The sequence below is a fragment of the Hyla sarda genome, chromosome 6, assembly GCF_029499605.1.
Source record: "Hyla sarda isolate aHylSar1 chromosome 6, aHylSar1.hap1, whole genome shotgun sequence".
Taxonomy (NCBI): domain Eukaryota; kingdom Metazoa; phylum Chordata; class Amphibia; order Anura; family Hylidae; genus Hyla; species Hyla sarda.
The window spans coordinates 120,321,293-120,343,058 of NC_079194.1; the positions used below are offsets into that span (position 1 = coordinate 120,321,293).

At 40.2% G+C, this 21,766-nt stretch overlaps 1 protein-coding gene across 3 annotated transcripts in view; it reads left to right on the forward strand.

The window, feature by feature from the left end:
• The window catches only part of MGLL (monoglyceride lipase), a 93,753-nt gene extending 73,113 nt beyond the window's left edge, over positions 1-20,640 (forward strand). For all 3 annotated transcript variants that reach the window (XM_056524852.1, XM_056524854.1, XM_056524853.1), the window contains exons 4-8: positions 4,162-4,298; positions 5,429-5,539; positions 6,832-6,921; positions 14,198-14,413; positions 17,932-20,640. In XM_056524852.1, coding sequence (XP_056380827.1) covers positions 4,162-4,298; positions 5,429-5,539; positions 6,832-6,921; positions 14,198-14,413; positions 17,932-18,078 — 701 coding nt within the window. In that variant the 3' untranslated portion in view covers positions 18,079-20,640. The remainder of the gene's footprint in view (positions 1-4,161; positions 4,299-5,428; positions 5,540-6,831; positions 6,922-14,197; positions 14,414-17,931) is intronic.
• The last annotated feature ends 1,126 nt before the right edge of the window (positions 20,641-21,766 follow it).

A 21,766-nucleotide genomic window follows, 5' to 3' on the forward strand; every position in this document is an offset into this window, starting at 1 on the left:
CGGATAGTTTGCGCTGACACTCATGCTCTCTGAGCCTGCAGGACAGCTTGAATATCTTTGGAACTTGTTTGAGGCTTCTTATCCACCATCCGGACTATTCTGCGTTGACACCTTTCATAAATTTTTCTCTTCCGTCCACGCCCAGGGAGATTAGCTACAGTGCCATGTGTTTCAAACTTCTTGATAATGTTGAACACTGTGGACAAAGGCAAATCTAGATCTCTGGAGATGGACTTGTTACCTTGAGATTTTTGATATTTTTCCACAATTTTGGTTCTCAAGTCCTCAGACAGTTCTCTTCTCCTCTTTCTGTTGTCCGTGCATAGTGTGGCACACACAGACACCCAATGCAAAGACTAAGTGACCTTCTCTCCTTTTTACCTGTTGTAGGTGTGATTTTTATATTGCCCACACCTGTTAGTTGCCCCAGGTGAGTTTAAAGGAGCATCACATGCTTGAAACAATCTTATTTTTCCACAATTTTGAAAGGGTGTCAATAATTTTGTCCAGCCCATTTTTGGAGTTTGGTGTGACATTATGTCCAATTTGCTTTTTTTCTTCCCTTTTTTGGTTTAGTTCCAATACACACAAAGGGAATAAACATGTGTATAGCAAAACATGTGTTACTGCAATCCTTTTCTGTGAGAAATACTTCATTTTCTAGAAAATTTTCAGGGGTGTCAGCATTTACGGCCATGACTGTACATTGAAGCTATTATAAACATGAATGCTCTGCTCTCCTAAGCCTACATATAATTTAATAATATAATACGAGGAAAAGCATCTGCCACACACCTTTCTACTTCTTCTATATCTTCTTATCTTTGGATATAAAAAATCTGCTGTTGCTAAATCTGTTTGTATGCATCAGATTAAAGGGAATCTGTCAGCTCTATATTATGCTCAGAGCTGCAGACATGGGCACATAGGTGATAAGGAGATAAACAAATGATTCCTGTCTCTTAGTTGTTTACAAAGCTATAAAATCATGTTTTCTTTCTAAGCACAAGAGTTTTAGAGACTGGGCTGAGTTGCAGCATGCATGCCTCCTCCCTCCCCCACCCCTCTCTGCTCTGTATCACTGATGTACAAGGTTCATAAGTCTTGGGGTGGAGGAGGCAAGCATGCAGCAACTCAGCATGGCTTCTATGACTGTTGAAGTAAAGCATAAAGTAATGTATAAGCTTAGAGACCTGTATCATTTGTTTTATCAGCTATGTGCCCATGTCTGCAACTCTGAGCATGATATAGAGCTCATTGTGTTTAGGGGTTTTCCAACCACCCACCAATCTTTTGGACAAGAGGGATAGAACAAAGGCAGCACTGGAGAGGACTCGTGCTTTGCTATGAAAGTGCTATTACAGCTTAGAAGAATTGCAGAGCTGTAATATGGCCATGTGTATCCTCGCAGCCAAAAAAAAATGGATTAAACTCCATTAAATATGGTTTGCAATTCTTCTAGACTTTCCAAGTTTTTCTCTCAGGGTATAGAGACTCCATACCAACTTACTGTCTGGGAATAGGAAAGTGGCAACTGCCCTGGTCACAGTGCAAATCTATAACAGTGCCCCAGAGAAGGGACTGCTATTTCTACCCTTTCTTTAGCTTTGCCTCTGGTGGCTTCCACTGAAACTCCCTCTGCAGTTGTCACCAAGTGTCCAGAATGGAAAATATTCTTACTTATGCAGTGGTAATGAGCAGGGAACATCACATAGCATAATGATGTATCTTGATGTGTTATATAACTGTGGTATTTATATATAGGATATTTATATACATAGGGTATTTATATATTTAAAGGATATCTGTGTTATCATTTATGGCGCTGTCATTCCTAGCGAGAGAGGTATTAGTTGTGGCTGATTTTCCGTCTATGCCCTGAGCGGGCGCGGCGTGTTAATTTGCACATACTTATCATCTCTCTTTATAGATGGTGCAGGTGTAAGCTTTACCACTGAATATTTACAGAAGTTGTCAAAACTTTCATCAAATACTAAAAATGGGAAATTAGCTGTAACTGGGTTTACTTAACATAACGTTGTGTGCCTTTGTAATGTACTTTAGCTGCAGTGCTCTATTTTTTTGAACCTTAGATCAAAAGATTCCTATGAAAACTAAAAGCTGTGCAAAATTATGTGTTTATTAATTTCTTAAACTAAACTCTGATCACAGTAAATGTATATTCTCTGTTGTAGAGCCCTCTTCCTTTCATAGCCATAGGTTAAATTATAAAAAATACAATTGCCTGTAGCTGCCACTAGGGGCAGTTTAGGAGTTTACTGTATACTTTGTTATCACTAAGGTCAATTTACAATTGGACTGTAAAGCATACTTACCAACTCTCCCAAAGTGTTTGGAATACCTAGAGAGAAGTGGGAGAACATCTGGATTCCTAAGGCCATGTTAAAGGGGTACTCCGGTGAAAAACATATATATATTTTTTTAAATCAACTGGTGCCAAAAAGTTAAACAGATTAGTAAATTACTTCTATTAAAAAATCTTAATCCTTCCTGTACTTATTAGCTGCTGAATACTACAGTGGAAATTGTTTTCTGTTTGAAACACAGAGCTGTCTGCTGACATCTGCTGAGTAAAAGGAAATCCCCATAGCAAACATATGCTGTTCTGGACAGTTCCTAAAATGGACAGAGATGTCAGCAGAGAGCACTGTGCTCGTGATGTCAGCAGACAGCTCTGTGTTTCAAAAAGAAAAGAATTTCCGCTGTAGTATTCAGCAGCTAATAAGTACAGGAAGGATTAAGATTTTGTAATAGAAGACATTTACAAATCGGTTTAACTTTCTGGCACCAGTTAATTTAAAAAAAAAAAAAGTTTTTCACCGGAGTACCCCTTTAACACGTCTGAATTTCCAAGCAGAATTCTGTGGAAATATTCCTCTCGGAAATTCCACTGCAGTATTGATTTTAATGGGAATTCACTGCACTGTGCCCACAACAGAATTTCCGTGGCAGATGTTTCTGCCACAGAAATCCAGATTTTTGGTGTCTGCAAAAATAATAGACATGTTTATTCTTTCTGCGGATTCCGCTCGGTAATGCATTGCTGTCTATTAGAAGGTGCATTTCCGTGCGGTCCTAGCGCCTAGTAAATCATTAAAATGTGCAGAATGTCCACCTTGGTTTTCCAGGAGGACATTCCGCACAGAATCAATTGTGTAAACGTAGCTTTAAAGGGGTACTCCGGTGGAAAACATTATTTTATTTTTTTCAAATCAATTGGTGCCATAAAGTTAAACAGATTTGTAAATTACTTATATAAAAAAAAAATCTTAATCCTTCCAGTACTTATCAGCTGCTGTATACTACAGAGAAAATTTTGTATTTTTTTCCAGTCTGACCACAGCGCTCTTTGCTGACACCTCTGTCCATGTCATGTGCATTTTATAATACTGTTATCTTCTTATCTGGTGGGGGCCCACTTAGACACCAGGCCTAAGTCTGATGACTGCACCCCTAGGCCCCTAACTACTAACATTTTATGTTGCACTTTTAATCCAGCAACGCTTATCAGATTGTGACTGCCATGCCTGCCTGGGTGTGCTCTCATGTTTGCCCTGCTACAACATAACTACTACAGCATAAACGGGGAAATGTGCCCTTCTGCCTGTTCGGAAAGCTGATTGCCATCACAACTGTATGCTGAGTGCTGTCACAGCTCCCACTGGCAGGGATGTAACTTGAATGAGTGCAGAGGTAGCAGTTGTACCTGGGCCCGATGCCTGAGAAGCCCCAAAGACTTGCCTTATAAATGGCACATGGCAGGGACCCAGAAGCCATAAGTTACACCTCTGCTCCCAGGGTTGATTACCTAAACTCATATCCACTTGCCAGGGTCAACCCCGGGCACACCTTTGCTGATGTCATGGACCACAAGGCCTGAAGTGCAAGTGTTCGCAAGCCAAAGGTGGAGTAGACAGAGGGTCCAATGTAACTGTTGCTCAAGAGCCCAAATACATCCAGTGACAACCTAGATTACCTATATTCATAAATCATGAAGGCTTGGTTGACACCTTCTTTGGAATTTGTAATGGTGGCCATGTTTATTACCATCCAGCATTTCTGGGCATTTCTGTATTTGTAGGGAAATGTTTTGTATGTTTTGTTCTTAATGAAATCTTTTTGCTTTTCTTTCCTGTCTAGTTGGCCATGGTCAGAGCGAAGGGGAGAGGATGATTGTATCTGATTTTCAGATTTATGTCAGGGACTGCCTGCAGCATGTGGACCTGGTGAGAAAAGCCTTTCCAGACCTGCCTATGTTCATTTGTGGACACTCCATGGTAAGACCCCCACATCTGCAGCATAAATCTGTCCCAAGCATGTGTTGCTTATGTTAGTGCACACTCTTGTAAGAAGTCCTGTTGTGGTGTGAGCTGGACTAGTACAGGACGGGTGTTCGGCCGATCACTGAATATTGTTTTATTCACTGGCAGCAAGCAGAGCTATTGAAAAATTAGAAGTAATTTGAGGGAACCAGAATCCCCCCTTTGACAGGAGTAACACAGCCACTCCTCCATCTTTCTTTTCATCTGGCCTATGAGGCTTCTTATGTCTGAACTTGAGGTGAGGTAGCTGCAGGATTCTTATAAAATTTTAAATAAAAAAGCTCCGGCGCGTCTATTAAATAATAATGAGGGGGTGATCGGGCGTGAATGATGGCTTGGACATGAGTTCTGTTGTTTGAGCCCTATCTGAGGCCGTCTGTACCTGAAATGCACTCTGGAATTATGCTAAGTGACCCTATATTACATTTGCTGTGGTCAGAATACACTACCATTCTTCCTGCATACATACCCTGATATATAAATATAAACTCTCATATAACTTTTTGTCTGCTTATGGGAAAGCTGTGTGGCTACCAGTTATGAATGTGATTTAAATGGTCACCCAGCTTTTCCAGATTCCCAAACAAAATGTCTGTCTAGTCATCCTTACCTATGTATTGCTACATTGCAAGACAAATGTGCTCTTTGGAAATCTAATACATCTGAACTGCGGCCTTTTAGGTCAGGTTCATATGGTAGTAATACAGACACTTTTTCACAGGTCTGATGGTCCAAACTGTCAGTTCCTGAAGTGTGACCGGGACTGGCACCTTTAATATGGATGCAAAAATGCATATTATTATGCCCGGGAAAAAAAAAACTAATGGTCAGTACCTGTGCACACATCGCAGTTATACCCTGTACCTGGTGCCTAAAAAGTGGCCAAAGCAATAACAAGTTAGAGGGGAGCTGGTACTGATAAGCTATACTAATGAAAAGGGTCCAGTGCCCTCTTTATTTCACTATATGACATCCTATTGCCAGTACAGGGTGGTTTCTTAATGGGCACTTGTATCTATTAGTCCATGTAGGGAGCCTCTTACACCTTGTATACGGTATGGATTTATGTGTTTGTTTTATTTCAGGGTGGTGCTATTAGCATTTTAATGGCCACTGAGCGTTCAGCAGAGTTTTCTGGTCTGATCCTGATATCCCCTTTGGTTTTACCAAATCCAGAATCTGCAACATCATTCAAGGTAAGTCACTCTGCAGTGGTCCTTATAACATATTGTATAAACCGGTGAGAGCAGCCACCTACAATGTTCCTATATAGGCAGTGCTTGGTTCCACTAATTCCTTTGGAATTCTTAAATTAATTGTCTCATCACAGTAAACCCCTTTAGTCCCAGACCCCAGCCAATGGCTGATTTTGTTAGGGGATGGTTTTCATCCAGCTGCTTTTAGTGAAATGTAGGATTCCATGGTGGCTATTCTGATGATTGGTCATCCATGTAATGCATGAACTACATTGACAACAACTATTCATCACAATAGCCACCATGCAATGCTACATTTCACAAAAAAAAGCTGGATGAAAACCATCCCCTACAAGAGTGGGAGACCCCGCTTCTCAACACCTCCCTACTCTATGACACTTGTAATAGGACCTATGGGATTTGTATCAAATCTGTCCTTTACTCCGGTTTTACATGAGCGTAAAATGGCTAGGTATGTAAGGCTAGGTTTCCCCAAAGGTTTTTTTCTGGCATTTTTTGGAAAACTGCCACTGCAGTTTTTGAGCCAAAGTCAGAAGTGTGTTGAAAAGGAATTGGAAATATAAAGGAAGGGCTTATATTTCTCCTTCCTACTGGATCCACTTCTGACTTTAGGTCAAAAACTGCAGTAGCAGTTTTCAAAAAAACAAATGCCAGAAAAAACTGTAACCTAGCCTAGGGCTGTGTTTCCACTTTTTTTTTTACGAAGGGGATGGGCCCCCGAAAACGGTTCTTTTACCCTTATGTGACTCAATGCCAATTTTTAAAAATTGCAGCATGCACCCATAAAAAGAGTCACATGGTAAATTAATCACATGACTTGTAATAAAAAAAAAAATGCAGGGGGAAAATGCCAAAGAAAATAAATTCCTATACCCACTATTTTTTTTTTTTTGGGGGGGGGGGGACAACTAAAACTGCATCTTGGAAGTAAAATAATGAGGGGGCAGTTATTATTTTGTGGGCTTTTTGCACCAGCTTTAACCTGTGAAAAACTGTTTTTGTTAAAATGTGAAAAATATGGTTTACAGGCCATGTTCCCCCGCCCTCCCAAACTCCAGAAGGCAAAAGTTATAATAAATTACTACAACTGTGCAACTGCTCAGCGATCTGTACGTGCAACCTTTCACATGGATACAGATTGTTGCATTGGTAGTGGCACTGCATTTGATGCTAGATGTCAAATATACTTAGTTTTTGTGTTCTTTTTGCTAATGAGAAAAGTGGTCGGAGCTTATAGGATGTGAATATATGTATATATATTTTCTTGACAGGTGTTTGCAGCAAAAATTCTGAATCATGTACTGCCCAACTTGTCTCTCGGCAGCATTGACCCTAACTCTGTGACCCGAAACAAGCAGGAGGTGAGTATGTTATGTTTTGTTACTCGTCAGAGGCTGTAAAGATTTTTTTTCAGGATAGGACTATGTTCAGCGTATAGTATTTTCAGCCTTTCTATAAAAAAAAAAAAAAAACTGGCCAAAACAATCTCCAAATATCCAAATGCTGTGTGTGTGGCTTGAAAGTAAATGTCATTACCTGTGTAGAGGTAAAGATAAGTCACCTCTGATTCTGCTTATCTAAGAGAAAACAAAAGAGTATCTGGCAAGCATCTTATCTCTATAGTCAATTTAATCTTGACTGTTCACATTATGTTTGGCTATCCTGTTGAAAAGCCTGTTTTAGATAGACAGATGAAGATTGTAATTGAGGATTGTATAAATTGGATACAATTGCAGAAAATCCTCAGCTGTGAGAAGTATTCGGTAAGGATACATTTTTACCCCATGTTTTTGTGGGGTTCAGCTGGGGGATTCCACCATCCATCCCACATAAACTTCCTTGTTAAAAATAAATTATACTGCACGGAATATTGCAGAGTTCTACACTATTCCATCTAGCAGAAAAATAGAATCCACCAGAATGGAGGGTAAAATTACACTTTTTAGCTTCTGTTTGGTGATTAGGGTCTATACATGAGTTTGCTGTATACATCAATAGATTTTATAAATATAAATATCAGGGTTGTAAAATTTATATCATCTCATGTCTGGGACATGTAGTTCCAGTTGCTGGGAAGGTGAATTTTTCTCTTAGCCTTGCTTCAGGTAAGCTTTTTTTTTTTTTTTTGTCACATCCATCCCAGAAAAATTGGAATCAAATATGTACTTATAAAAACTTTAACTCCATAGGTGGAAAAATAAAAAAGTTATAGAAATATATATATTTTTTTTTAAGTTAACATTTTGTAAAACAGCTATGGAAATCTGGTATCGTAATCCTACTGGCCTGAAAAATCAAGATATGTCAGTTTGATCGCATGTCGAACGCTGTAATTTTATTTAAATGTATTTATTTTTCAATTTCACTTCACAGTTTTTGGGGGAGTTTCTAAGAATAAGTTATGGGAAATGAAGGATGTCATTGCAAAGTACAATTGGTCCCTCAAAAAACAAGCCTTCATATGGGTCTGTTGATGAAAAAATAAAAGAGTTATGGTTATTACAAAGCCAGGAGGAAAAAATGTAAATTGGCTGTGCTATTAAGGGGTTAACATCCCTTGATGCAGAAGATCAGTGTTTCAGGAGACCAATATGATCTTTCTTTTATCTCCTAAAACATCTTACACCCCTGGTTAGTTCTAATATACAGCCCACCCTTATATTACTCAGCCTCCCACCTTCTTATCCAGGGAGAGTGGTGAGAGATAACAAGAAAGGTCCTGGCCACATTCTGATAACACATTAAAGGAAACGCTACAGACACACCCCTGAAATATGCATAAACATTTCCTGTACATTTTTATTTTGTGTAGTGATGAATGGAAACTGTGAACTATCATTGATACTGCAAAGGCTGTATTGTGTCCGCTCACTCACTGCTAGACCACTCACACTCACCTGTGCTGTAGACCCGCCGGTCCCACCCAGGCTTCACAAAATGAAATCAAGGAAGTGGAATGTCCAGTACTCTGTGGGTGGTTAAAACATCGCTTGCTTTATTCTTGCCTTGGCATAGGAGGGACATAACAGAACAGGAACGTCCGACGCCTTTCGCACCATCAGATGCTTAATCGTAGACTGAGTTCCTATACACAACACGAAGTTAAAATACACAGGTACACAAATGTACATGAATAAGACCACTAATATACCAAGTAAGCAACCAAAAAAAAACAGCAAACATAATAACATAGTAGCAATATAATATAGATAATCTTTATTAGAAGACAATTCATAATGACAATAATGACCCACCCATAAAAAGCATAGCACACTCAGACATGATTAAAAAAAACAGCAGTGGGGGAACACGGAGTGGAATGTATATCCCATATATATATCAAAAATCTAAATGGTATATGCTAGAGTCCCAATATATAGCCCTGTACATTCAAATGAAACTATATGGCTCAAATCTGGAACCTAGCATACCCATACAAGTAAATATACAAAAATAAGGTGCAAATGTGCATATAGCAGCGAAAAAGGTGCATTAGTATCTCTATATCACTGGTTCTCATCAATCCATATTGCACATATACCACTAGCTGAATACATGAAGAATCATGAAAGTGCAAACAAAATGATATGGTGTAACCTGAGCTCCAGTGTTCCCCCACCTCACACTCTAACACGTTTCGTAAACTTCGGCCTCAGCGCAGCAACGAAAGACTCCACCCACCAATGTCACAAAATGCAGGCTCAAAATTAAACAAAAAAGCCCCTAGAGTATGGATATTCATGGTGCGGCATAGTATGTTTTTAATATTTTTTTTATTTCTGAAGAGGGTGGATGGTTTGTTGCGGGATAGTTGGAGTGCAGCTATTTAGTGCTAGGCCGGCCAGTCAGGGTGTCACCCGATGCGGTACACCCCCCTCCCCGTCACTCTCTAGCAAAACTACTTGTAATAAAGGGTAGATAAAGAACTTTGGCTATTAACATATGGGAAAACTTTTCTGCTTTAAAAAATGATTTTGTAAGCGGGTTTCCTGGGTTTTGCTTACGTGTGATTTATTTATCAAGGTCGTGCGACTATTTGATAAATAGGTCGCATGTAAGCAAAAGTAAGTTAAAAAAAATTGTTGTATAAAAGCCATACATTTGAAAAGAAGGATAAATTTCCTTCTTGATCTTTAAAGTCCACACATGCAAGCCCTCTATTGTCCACTGACGATGTTATATCTACCCTGGATGTATTGGGCTCATCCACAGTAGAAAAAAAATGTCTCTGCAGCGTCCACGTTCAAACTTGTTAACGTCCAACAAAGTATTAAACAAGTTGAACGTACAGGTAGGTACAAAGTTCAAGCCTTTACACAATAGGGTAATTTGAGGAGTAGTGAGAGTACATGCTGACAGGTTTAGAACCGGGCTCACCTTGGTGTCAGAAGAGATCGCAGCGGATATCTTTTTCCTCCTATGTTGGCGGCCTGCTCTCCTAGTTCTACTTCTTTCTTGCCCGGACGATTTTTTGGAATCGCGCCCAAACTCTGTACATTAATCTGGTTGAGCTCCACCAAATCTTTGGAGGGGGTTCTGGAGAGTCTCTTGCCCTCTTCATCTTGAGAGCTTTCCACATCGGAGAAACTCACCCTCCTGGATCATTTAGAACTCAATCTGCGTCTCTGTCTGGGTTTGGAGCGAGGAGTGTGCAGAATAGACCAAGCTGTGTCTCCATTTTTCTCTCTGAAAATTACAGGCCTCCCTCATCTTTTTAAGTGGGGGAACTTGCACAATTGGTGGTTCCAATCTTTTGAATTCCTTATGGTTTTTGTAGGGGTCCAATGATCTTATAAGGGTCTCCATCTCCATTTGCATAATCCAAAGCTCATTTTCTTCCTCTTCTACAAGAGCACTCTAGGAGAGCAGAGTCCCACTTAGTAATTAACTTTTGTGGATAGACTTTCACCGGTCTTTTTTTCAATCTCAGGCCCTGTGGAATAAGATCTTTAGCCAGAGAGGTTGTAAGAGTTTTATGATTCCACCATGTTCTGGTTTCTTTAATAATCAGGTCTTCCATTTGTCTGGTAATGGACAGCATGTCTGTGGGAGCCACATTAACGGCCAGTGCAACAAAGTCCTCAAACACTGTGCGGGATGGAAGTGAAAGACTATCGTGACATAGAGGATATATATATATATATATATATATATATATATATAATTGTAATGGAAGTATAATTGTGTACAACTGTACTATAGGCGCACAAATGTGCTTAATACATTTTTACTAGTGGTTTAATCTCATACCGTGTTTCTGTTTTTTTTCACGTTATGTCCATTTCTGGTTTTCATTTGGTCTTGGAAGTTTTAAGTCCTGATGTAACAGGTCATGTGACCATGTACCTGTGTATTTTAACTCCGTGTTGTGTATAGGAACTCAGTCTACGATTAAGCACCTGACGCTGCGAAACACGTTGGACATTCCTGTTCTGTTATGTGACTCCTATGCCAAGGCAAGAATAAAGCAAGTGATGTTTTAACCACCGACCGAGTGCTGGACATTCCACTTCCTTAACAATCATTGATAGGTTGATACCTCTCGTATCCATATATAACTCCATTTACTAGTACTGAGTGTACTTTAATATTGTAAATGAATCATATGTGTTGTACATTAGGCATGTAGGATAGAGGAAAGACTACTACCCCACTCTTCCCATGCAGTAGTAGTTGTAATGACACATAGTTATTGCACAGGGACACAATCTAGAATGTTTCTGCTGCAAAGGGTGGTACAAGGGGTTAAAAAGGTCATCCGGCTGTGAATTATACATCTTCATTCATATTTTACAGGCTCACTCCCTCCTCAGCTCACTCTTTTCTTAGATATGGAGAGCCTTTCTTTCCATTGTACCTCTCATAATATAATCGGAGATCTGGGGAATCCGTGTTTTGCTCTTAGTCTCATCTGTATTACACCCCAAGAGACCACAAGGATGTTAGTAATATATTCATGGTGGGGAACACAGTGCTGTACAGATCCCAGACACAGTATCTCACATGATGGGCTTAGACATAGCAACTCAGCAGACAGTCTCATGCATGATTAGGCTTAGATAAACTGATTCAACAGACAGCACCACATATAAAAGGCTTAGATACACTGGACTCAGGAGACTGTATCACATATACTGTGCATTAGGCTTCAATACATTGGCTTAGCAGCCAGCATCACAAATAAAAGGCTTATGGTAGGTTCAAGTGGGGAAAACCCATTTGTATGTCTAGCACTGTGCTGCATCTTTCCCTTAGTTGTGGGCAGCGCGGTGAGCCATAGTAAGGCAGTCATAAAACTTCCATTGACTTCAGTAGGAGCTTCAAATCATAACAGCGTGGAAAAAATAGTAACATGTCACTTCCTTTCCTTGTGGGTGCCTGTTTTCCATTTAAGTAACTGTTTTTTTACATGAAAATTGGCACAATTTCCACATCAATAAGCACACAGGTAAAGGGAATATGTCAGCTCTATGTCATGCTCATAGCTTAAGTGTCAAGGGAGCGATGCTGAGCAACAATATTAATAATCACCCTCTCCCTGCCTTGACTGATTTACCTACAGTGCTTGGCCTTGTGCACTTAGACCTGTACACAAATCAGTCCAGGCAGAGAGGGGTGGGGTAGGGAGGAGGCATGCATGTTGCTATGGCAGCTCAGCACCACTTACTTTAATCTTTTTAAATCTCTGAGCATGATATAGAGCTGAAAGATTCCATTTAATAGCTGTGTCAACCTGCCCTAAGATTAATTGTCTTACCAATCAATATCACACATATAAAGCTAAGATACATCGGCTCATCAGCACAGTATCACACATGATAAGTTTAGATACCATGGCTAAACAGATAGTATCACATGATTAATTTAGATACAGCTGGTCCGCAGACAGTATCACACATAATATGAATACATGCACATCCTAGTAGACTGTATCATACATGATAGGCATAGAAGCACCAACGCCATAGTGTACTTATAAAAATCTGTGTAGAATGCATAGGTATATTATGGGTTAACTTTTCCACCAATCTTATAATATCACTAAACAAAAATCATATCCATGAAGTCGGTTCTGTCCTTCTCAAAGACTCCGGTCACTTTGTGGTCAGCAGCTGTCTGAAATTCTGGAGGAGTCATTTCATGGCTGTGAAGCAGCTGACAGCCATGTCTGTTTTAGGACTAACCAAGTGTGGCAGCTGTTAATGTGTTCACTTTGTTCCGCTCTCACCTGCGCTGAAACGCTAGACTAATCTGGTGCCAAGTCTGAATTGCGTGGATTACATCCGTGAGGGCATTTTGAGATCTGTACAATAGTGTATCAGTTTGATGGTGAGGCAAGAGGTACTAAGTCTAAAGTATGTCACTTTTTGTCCCATGTATGATTGGCTACAATTTTTTGTGATAAAGAAAATATACCAATATGGTGTGGTATAGGTCTATGTGTGTATACATTTACAATGTATACCTCTAGGTTTTACAGTGTACATTTCAAATGTATCCAATCGTACCCTAATTCCCATTTAAAACATTCAGTGGCTTCCACATGAATTGTCTGTCTGCAGTGTCCACTGTATCAATTGAAAGGACAAACCCAACCAAAATATATTTAGGAATAAACTGACATTTTATTCCATGATATTTCCTTGCAGAGTTCTTCTTGAAACACTCTCTGGTAAAGCTGGGTGACTGAATAGCAAAGCAATGGTGACTGAATCTTTTAACAATGCAGCATCCTGTATGTTACCAACAAACAGCTATGTAGCTGAGCCATTCATGGATCTGGGAAAGCTGAGTGACAACCATTGAGGAGGCTCTTATGACTACTGCTGTATATAGGTTGTCAAAAGGCCTCCTCCTCCTTCAAAAGGGTTATCCAGAAATAGAAAAACAGCTAATTATTTAGAAAAACCGCTCCCCGTCTGTCTCCAGGTTGGGTGTGGTTCTCCAGCTCAGTGGATATGGTCAAGCTGTAAAACCACACACAACCTGGTCACAGACAGGGAGCTGTTTTTGAAAGAAATTAGCTCTGTTTTTCTATTTCTGGATAACCCATTTAAAACAGATTAGGCAGACTGGTTGCTTAAAGGGGTACTCCGCCCCTAGACATCTTATCCCCTATCCAAAGGATAGGGGATAAGATGTCAGATCGCGGGGGTCCCGCAGCTGGGGAGCCCCAGGATCCCTGCTGCGGCACCCCACTATTATTACAGCACAGAGCGAGTTCGCTCTGTGCGTAATGACGGGCGATACAGGGGACGGAGCAGTGTGACATCATGGCTCCACCCCTCGTGACATCACGGCCCGTCCCCTTAATGCAATCTATGGCAGGGGGCGTGATGACCGCCACGCCCCCTCCCATAGACTTGTATTGAAAGGGGCGGGTCGTGACATCACGAGGGGCGGAGCCGTGACGTAACGATGCTCCGGACCCTGTACTGCGATCCCGGGGCTCACCAGCAGCGGGACCGCGGCGATCTGACATCTTATCCCCTATCCCTTGGATAGGGGATAAGATGTCTAGGGGCGGAGTACCCCGTTAACTGGCCCAACAAGTTTGGCCGTCTTTAATAATTAGATTTTTTTAAAATAATGAAATATGTACCATAAAGAAAGTTCACTGTAACTGTTTTTCCCCAGGTGGAGTCATATGCCACTGACCCTTTGGTTTACCATGGTGGGATGAAGGTTTCATTTGGGGTTCAGCTACTCAATGCCACAGCGCGGGTAGAGAAAGCACTTCCTCATTTTACGTTGCCTCTGTTACTTTTCCACGGCACCGCAGACAAGCTGTGTGATATCAGGGGCTCCCAGTTCATGATGGACACCATTCCCAGTGAGGACAAAACATTAAAGGTAAAGAGATTATTGTACCATTTACTTCTAGATTCATGTGGGGACAGGGCTAAAGTTGAGGAGGGCATGCCCATCTGCTGGTACCCCTCGCTATCAGCTCTTATCACGCAAGTGCCTGTGTCTTTTCCCTAACAGAAATTCATCGGCACAGAAGGTTTTTCCAGCCGGGCTTCCAGACTTTCCATCCCGCAACAGGTGCTTACCATCCCCCACACAGAACCATTAGATACCTCTCTGGGACAGTACACATATTGTCCATTCATTTTCCTTTTAGGACGGACGCTAATACCCTCAAAGGGCAATTCCTCCCATTTTTTCTTTTACAGGTTTAGAATGCTACAGTTGTTAAAATTTATATAATTATATTGCCACATTCTATATTGCTACATCTATATATATATTTTTTTTTTAATCAACTGGTGCCAGAAAGTTAAACAGATTTGTAAATTACTTCTATTAAAAAATCTTAATCCTTCCTGTACTTATTTGCTGCAGCGGAAATTCTTTTCTTTTTGAAACACAGAACTGTCTGCTGACATCATGAGCACAGTGCTCTCTGCTGACATCTCTGTCCATTTTAGGAACTGTCCAGGACAGCATATGTTTGCTATGGGGATTTCCTTTTAGCCTGGACAGTTCCTAAAATGGACAGAGATGTCAGCAGAGAGCACTGTGCTCATGATGTCAGCAGACAGCTCTGTGTTTCAAATGGAAAAGAATTTCCACTGTAGTATTCAGCAGCTAATAAGTACAGGAAGGATTAAGATTTTTTTTATAGAAGTAATTTACAAATCTGTTTAACTTTCTGGCACCAGTTGATTTAAAAAAAAAAAAAAAGTTTTTCACCGGAGTACCCCTTTAACATTTATATCATTATATTGGTCTGGAAGTCTATTATTCTCTTCCATTGACACCACACATCCATCTTACACTCTTTTGAGTGGTATCGTTGAGGACTGAGTAATCCATTTTTTGCATATTATTTTTTAATTAATTCTCCTTTTGGGTGTGAGAATATCTCAGTTAACCTCGCATATTTTTTCGTGAACTACACTCATCTCTATTTTCAGTTTATGTATTCAGCCCAGCCCCAGTCTCAGCCGCACTCCTGGTGCCAGGTCCCAATACATCAATTGCACTGCAGCTAGTGGTGGGTCAAGCAGGCATTTTTCTGCACAGTCAAAGCAAGCGGAGGCTAGGGGGCCTAGGAGCCATCAAAGTGAGATTACTTTCACTGAAATACCCCTTTAAGCTTACAGGGGTACTCCAGTGGCAAACATATATATTTCTTTTAAATCAACTGGTGCCAGAAAGTTAAACAGATTTGTAAATTACTTCTATTTAAAAATCTTAATCCTTCCAGTACTTATCAGCTGCTGTATTCTCCAAATGAAGTTGTATAGTTCTTTTCCGTCTGACCACAGTGCTCTCTGCTGACACCTCTGTCCATGTCAGGAACTGTCCAGAGCAGGAGCCAATCCCCATAGCATACCTATCCTGCTCTGGACAGTTCCTGACATGGACAGAGGTGACAGCAGAGAGCACTGTGGTCAGACAGTAAAGAAATCCAAAAGAAACTTCCTCTGTGGTATACAGCAGCTGTTAAGTACTGGAAGGTTTACGGTTTTTAAATAGAAGTCATTTACAAATCTGTTTAACTTTCTGGCACCAGTTATATATACAGTGATCCCTCAACTTACAATGGCCTCAACATACAATAGTTTCAACATACAATGGTCTTTTCTGGACCATTGTAAGTTGAATCCAGACTCAACATACAATGGTACGGACAGTCCAGATCTGTGAAACATGTCAATGAACTGACCAATCAGAATGGGCATTCACTGGTAAAACTCCTGTATTACTGAAGCGTATGCACAGCCTGGTGTCTGGTAGCGCCCCCTACAGTACAGGGAGGTATTACATGTTCTGTAATACTCTACCTGAGCCAGGATTAGCTGCTTCTCTGGACACCAGGTGAGGGCGACTCCATGTTACTTTTTTAGGACACTGTGTTCTGTACAGGACCCCGAAGAAGCTCCTGTCCTCTACATAGACCAGTGCTTCCCAAGCAGGGTGCCCCCAGCTGTTGCAAAACTTCAACTCCCAGCCAAAGGCTGTCCGGGCATGCTGGGAGTTGTAATTTTGCAACAGCTGTAGGCTCCCTGCTTGGGAAACACTGACATAGACAGTAATTTACAGCTCCCAGCAGATCTTTATTACTTTTATATAAAAGGACTTGCTTTCTCTATATTATTTATCTACTTATTTTTATTTAATCCTCACTTTTTCCTATTTTTGGATGACATTTTGGTGCCTTTAGAACCAATTACCAGGTTTCCATAGAGTTCTGGTCTCAACATACAATGGTTTCAACATACAATGGTCGTCCCAGAACCGATTAATATTGTAACTTGAGGGGCCACTGTACATATATATCATTGAATTACTATGCTTGTTTGCCGCTCAGTACTCTAAAAAAAAAAAGAAAAAGAAAAGCAGAATGACAGTTTCCTTGTCCGTCTTTAATGTGAATATAAAAGAATAAAAACAAAGTGCATGTATGCGTCTCTGAAATCCTAATGCTACAAGAGTCCTTAGCACCTTGCTAGAAAGTTTCATGTCTTTCTCTGATAGAATCCAGATGTTGAAGCGGCTCCAGAATCTCAGGGTTTGCCCTTCATCCACAATATAAACTCTGAATCATAGATTTGATCTGTGTGATATATATTATATTGTGTATAGAGGGAATAGGGGAGATTTATCAAAACCTGTGCAGAGGAAAAGTTGTCCAGTTGCCCATAGCAACCAATCAGATTGCTTCTTTCATTTTGCAGAAGCCTTGTTAAAAATGAAAGAAGCTAGCTGATTGGTTGCTATGGGCAACTGGGCAACTTTTTCTCTGGACAGGTTTTGATAAATCTCCGTAATGAAGACTAAATACACAGTCAAAGTAAAGGAGTATTCCTACTTTACACTCTGTTGCATGTGCATTCTGAATTGTGTGTTTTATGTTGTCACAGGAGCCGATCTGTCACGCAGCAGACAGTCATGGTGTCCGTCATTTTTGGCAGAAAAATGTGGAGCTACGCGCAGAACAATTTTTTTTTCCATCAAATATGATGGAATCTGCAGCAAAGGCTCTGAATGGAGCCTCCAATACATATGTGAACAGAGCCTAAAATATATGGCCGGAATTACCCTAATTAAGTAGATGGATAATTCTGGCATACATTAGGTAGATGCTGATACCAATATCAACCATATTTCTTTGTATCTCTCAATTAAGGGGCAAAAAAATCATGTATTTTCTTGACCCTTCTCACCATATCTTATGATAAGCTGCATTGCGTAGCCAATAACCACTTTTTGTTCATTGATGCTGACGTGCATTTGGCCAAGCCTAATGTACATGATGCATGTAGCAAGGTTAGTTACCCGATTTTGAGTAGGGGTTTTGTGAATAAAGGCTTTATGTAAGATTATGAGAATGTTAAATATATGTGTTTCTTCTGCAGATCTATGATAAAGGATTCCATGCTTTGCACAAAGAACTGCCTGAAGTGACTAGTTCTGTGTTCCAAGAAATTGAGAGATGGATCCTTCAAAGGTTAGAGTCTACGGGAGCTGCTCCATCCAGTACAACTCCTACTCACAGTACTTAGGAACAGAAGGCATCACTCAAGTGATTTTCCTTCAGAATAAGCCTCCAGCCAATATGGTCTTCTTCCTGACGACCTCTTCCCAGCCCAAGATTGACCCATCCTACTTTCAAGCATACGTCCCACCTTAACACTGCATAGCCAATCCCAAGTATGACTCCTTCCTAATGTCCTCCAGCAGAACTGCTCGAAATGAAGGAGCTCATGGAAAACTTCCTTACTTCAAATATAACACTTTTTAGAATTTAGAGAAAGCACAAGAAAAGCACCAACATTCTCAAGGACATGCAGGTCATCCCTGCGCTGCGAAGACTGTTGCCTATGGAGGATTTGGGCATTAACATTCTCAGCAATAATTTTACAAGTTGCGTCCACTTTCTTGGAGCTGTCCTGGTGGATTTCGGTGGATGAAGGATTGATTCTAGCTTGTCATGGACCTTGAAGACTAGAAATTTATAGAATACAAGCCTCTGTAACTCTTCACCGGCAAGCACAAAGCAATATGAACCATTGTATTGTGTTTTAGGAATGAGAATCCTGCCGTGTACCTGAAGGAACCCCTGTAAATAACCCACAATCCTGGGTTTTAATAGATTTTATTACACATGGTATAATACAATATTTAATATGTTAATATATTTACTGCCGGAATGGTTCCAGTAGTTTTTTTAGATTATTTTTTACATTATAGAAATGTGAATTTGTGGCCTTTTTGCCTGCTATCCACTAACAATATGTAAAATTTTCTCCATCTACTATGTTTGTGGGGCAATGTTTATTGGGTATTTCTGGTGATGAAATGCAAACAAATATTCTGGGAGAGGAAACCAAAAAGATAATTTCTCCTTAATTGAAGCTAAAAATATTGTGATCCAGAGCTGATGCCCAACAGCCTTTGTTTCTGCTTGGCAGTGAGGAAAGGTGCCAGTAGCCCTTCTCCTCATCGTGTTTCCTCTAGTTCTCTACATGAGCATGGAGGTTGAAAGCTGTCAAAAGGTGTAACCTGAAGCTCTTGGGCCACCAATATGAAACCTCCCTACCATGTACCATTTACAATACTTGTAAATTCTAATATGGCAGACTAGGGTCTAGCTGCTACCTTTGCACTCCCAATAGTTTTGTCAGTGAGGATGTCATGTAAAGGCCGCATGTCTTCTTTGAGAAACTTATCTTACATAAGATACCTGTGATCATATACAACTTAGAGCCTTATAGCCATTAAAATATTAACCACTTAAAGTGAATGTCCTTCCTGAATGTAAACAGACAGTAGTGTACACATGGAATGTACCAGGAGGAAAGGAGATTCCAGTGATCCAGTAAAAGCATTCACCTTTACTGTGGTAATCCCACAAAATATAGCCAATAGAATGCAGAACCACTGATGGCCAATGCATTTCGGACCTCATGGGATCTTGACATACTCATGACATATGGCCTCTTGAGGTCTGAAATGCATTGCCAATCAGTAGTTCTCCATTCTGTTTGCTGTATATTATTATCTTTTGACATGCCACAAAGATGTGACAAAAGTTAAGATTGGTCGGGGTCTCTCCTGGGATCGTTATTTATAGTTGGGGGAATTGCATGACTCGCCAACTTGGCGCGCAGTCCCTCTGACTACAAGAGACAGGCTCCTGTAATCGGTCATAATGCTAAGCTGAGGAGTAAAGCTAGCTTTATCTGACTATAACTAACAATCGGAGGGGGTCTCTGGACTAAGACCCCGACCAATCTTAACTTTTATTTAAATTACTGTATATATAAGATTTGTTTCAAATGTAATATAATCTTCATTCACATCCAGAGCTGCACTCAGGTTCCTGACCGCTCATGGCTGTTCTAGTTTATACAGCCTACTTTGGTAAAGTGTGATGTGTTTGCACTTGAAACTCTACAAGTAATTTGATGTAGAAAAAATAATTCCCCATAATGCACTGCAGCACAGAGGTTGCCAACAGAATTCTAAATGCAGCTTTAGCTATGACTGAAGTATATGAAACCTTACTCACCAGCAGCTCCTTTAAGATGTATTTAAGCATTCCATTCCTCTTGTGCTACAAATGACTACTCTTAATAGTATATAAAACACCAATGTTTTATCCGGGATGTTAATAATACTAGTTCAGCTCCGTAGCTGTCAAATATTCTCATTCCCTTCAGAGCCAGATTTATGCAGAACTTTTTCTGAATGTACTTCTGCAAAACTATAATGTCTGCATAGGTTTACTTAAAAGGACTACAAGCCTCAACATTCTCTGGAAGGCAAAACATGGGATACCATACTGGGGTTTGTAGTTCCCCCACCAGCTTCAAACAGATGGAGAGAACAATGAACATGGCATTGTTCACTATTTCTGCATAGGAAAGGGGTGGACATTTTACCCGTTTTGAAAGGTTAACAAACATTGTCTCAATATTGGTCTGTTCTGCAACCCTGGAGATTTCTATAACTGTTATTGCACTTTGTAACAAAATAGGCACAATATATGTAATTTTTTATACATGTAACTCTGAAGCAACACTGAGATTCTGTCTAAATAAATTCTGACTGTTAGACCTGAATTCTGTAGTGTTTTTGTATGTACTAGTAGGATCTTTTTGTATATAGTGATAGGGACCATGTGGTATAACCTGAGCATCTACTGTATATAATTATATATTGTAGGAAATTAGCTCTTAAGAACAAGTCAAATAGCCGAAAAATAGCGGACAGGGACGCAGAAGTAACAAGGTTTCTAGTTTTATATATTTTTTCTGTAACAAAACATAAGCCTTTAACTTTAGACACAAACAAATACAAAAAAAATCCTGCTTGTCCAGTGCTAACTACACAAAATGGTCCCTCTCTATACAGGTGGCTTACTACCAGCCACCCAACAAAACCAGCAAAAATGTGTTACTGATACAAGGTAAATTTTGTGAGGTTGCCCACCTCAGGACTCCAACTCTCATCAGAGGTTCCTTACAGCCTTTTCAGTACAGACTTGGTAACACCTTTTGTTGGTCCAGTATTAATTGGTATCCGCACCTGTACTGACTTGGGGCCACCCTAAAAATTTGGACTAGCCCATGAAGGGAATAAAAAGCCCCACTACCAAACCAGCCCTTTTATTCCATTAAAATAACAGGACTTACCAAATTTCAAACAAGCTTGGTCTCGCCAGGGGTTTTAACAATTTTCTTGATTGCCCATATTCCCCATATCTCATCCAGCTTCTCCTGGATGAGATATGCCCTTGATGAAACCTGGTGTCCACACACAAAAGATACCTTTGAGAAATATAGTGACCCCTGACCACTATTCATGTCACTGTCACACAATATGTACAGCCAATCACATTGCAGCAGCAACTCAATACATTTAGGCAACTTGCTGAAGTTCAAAACAAGCATAAGAATGGGGAATAAAAAGGACTTAAGTGACTTTGAATGGGGCAAAGTTGTTGGTGAAAGGTGGGCTGAGTATTTCAGAAACTGCTGATCTACTGTAATTTTCATGCACAACCATCTCTAGGATTAGCAGAGGATGGTAAAATGTTAAAATATCTAGTAAGCGACAGTTGTGTAGATAAAAAAAAGCCTTGTTGAAGTTAAAGGAGAATTGCAGACTGGTTAAAACTGACAGAAAGGCAACAGTAACTCAAATAACCACTGTTTACAAGGCATGCACCATCTCTGAATGCACAAC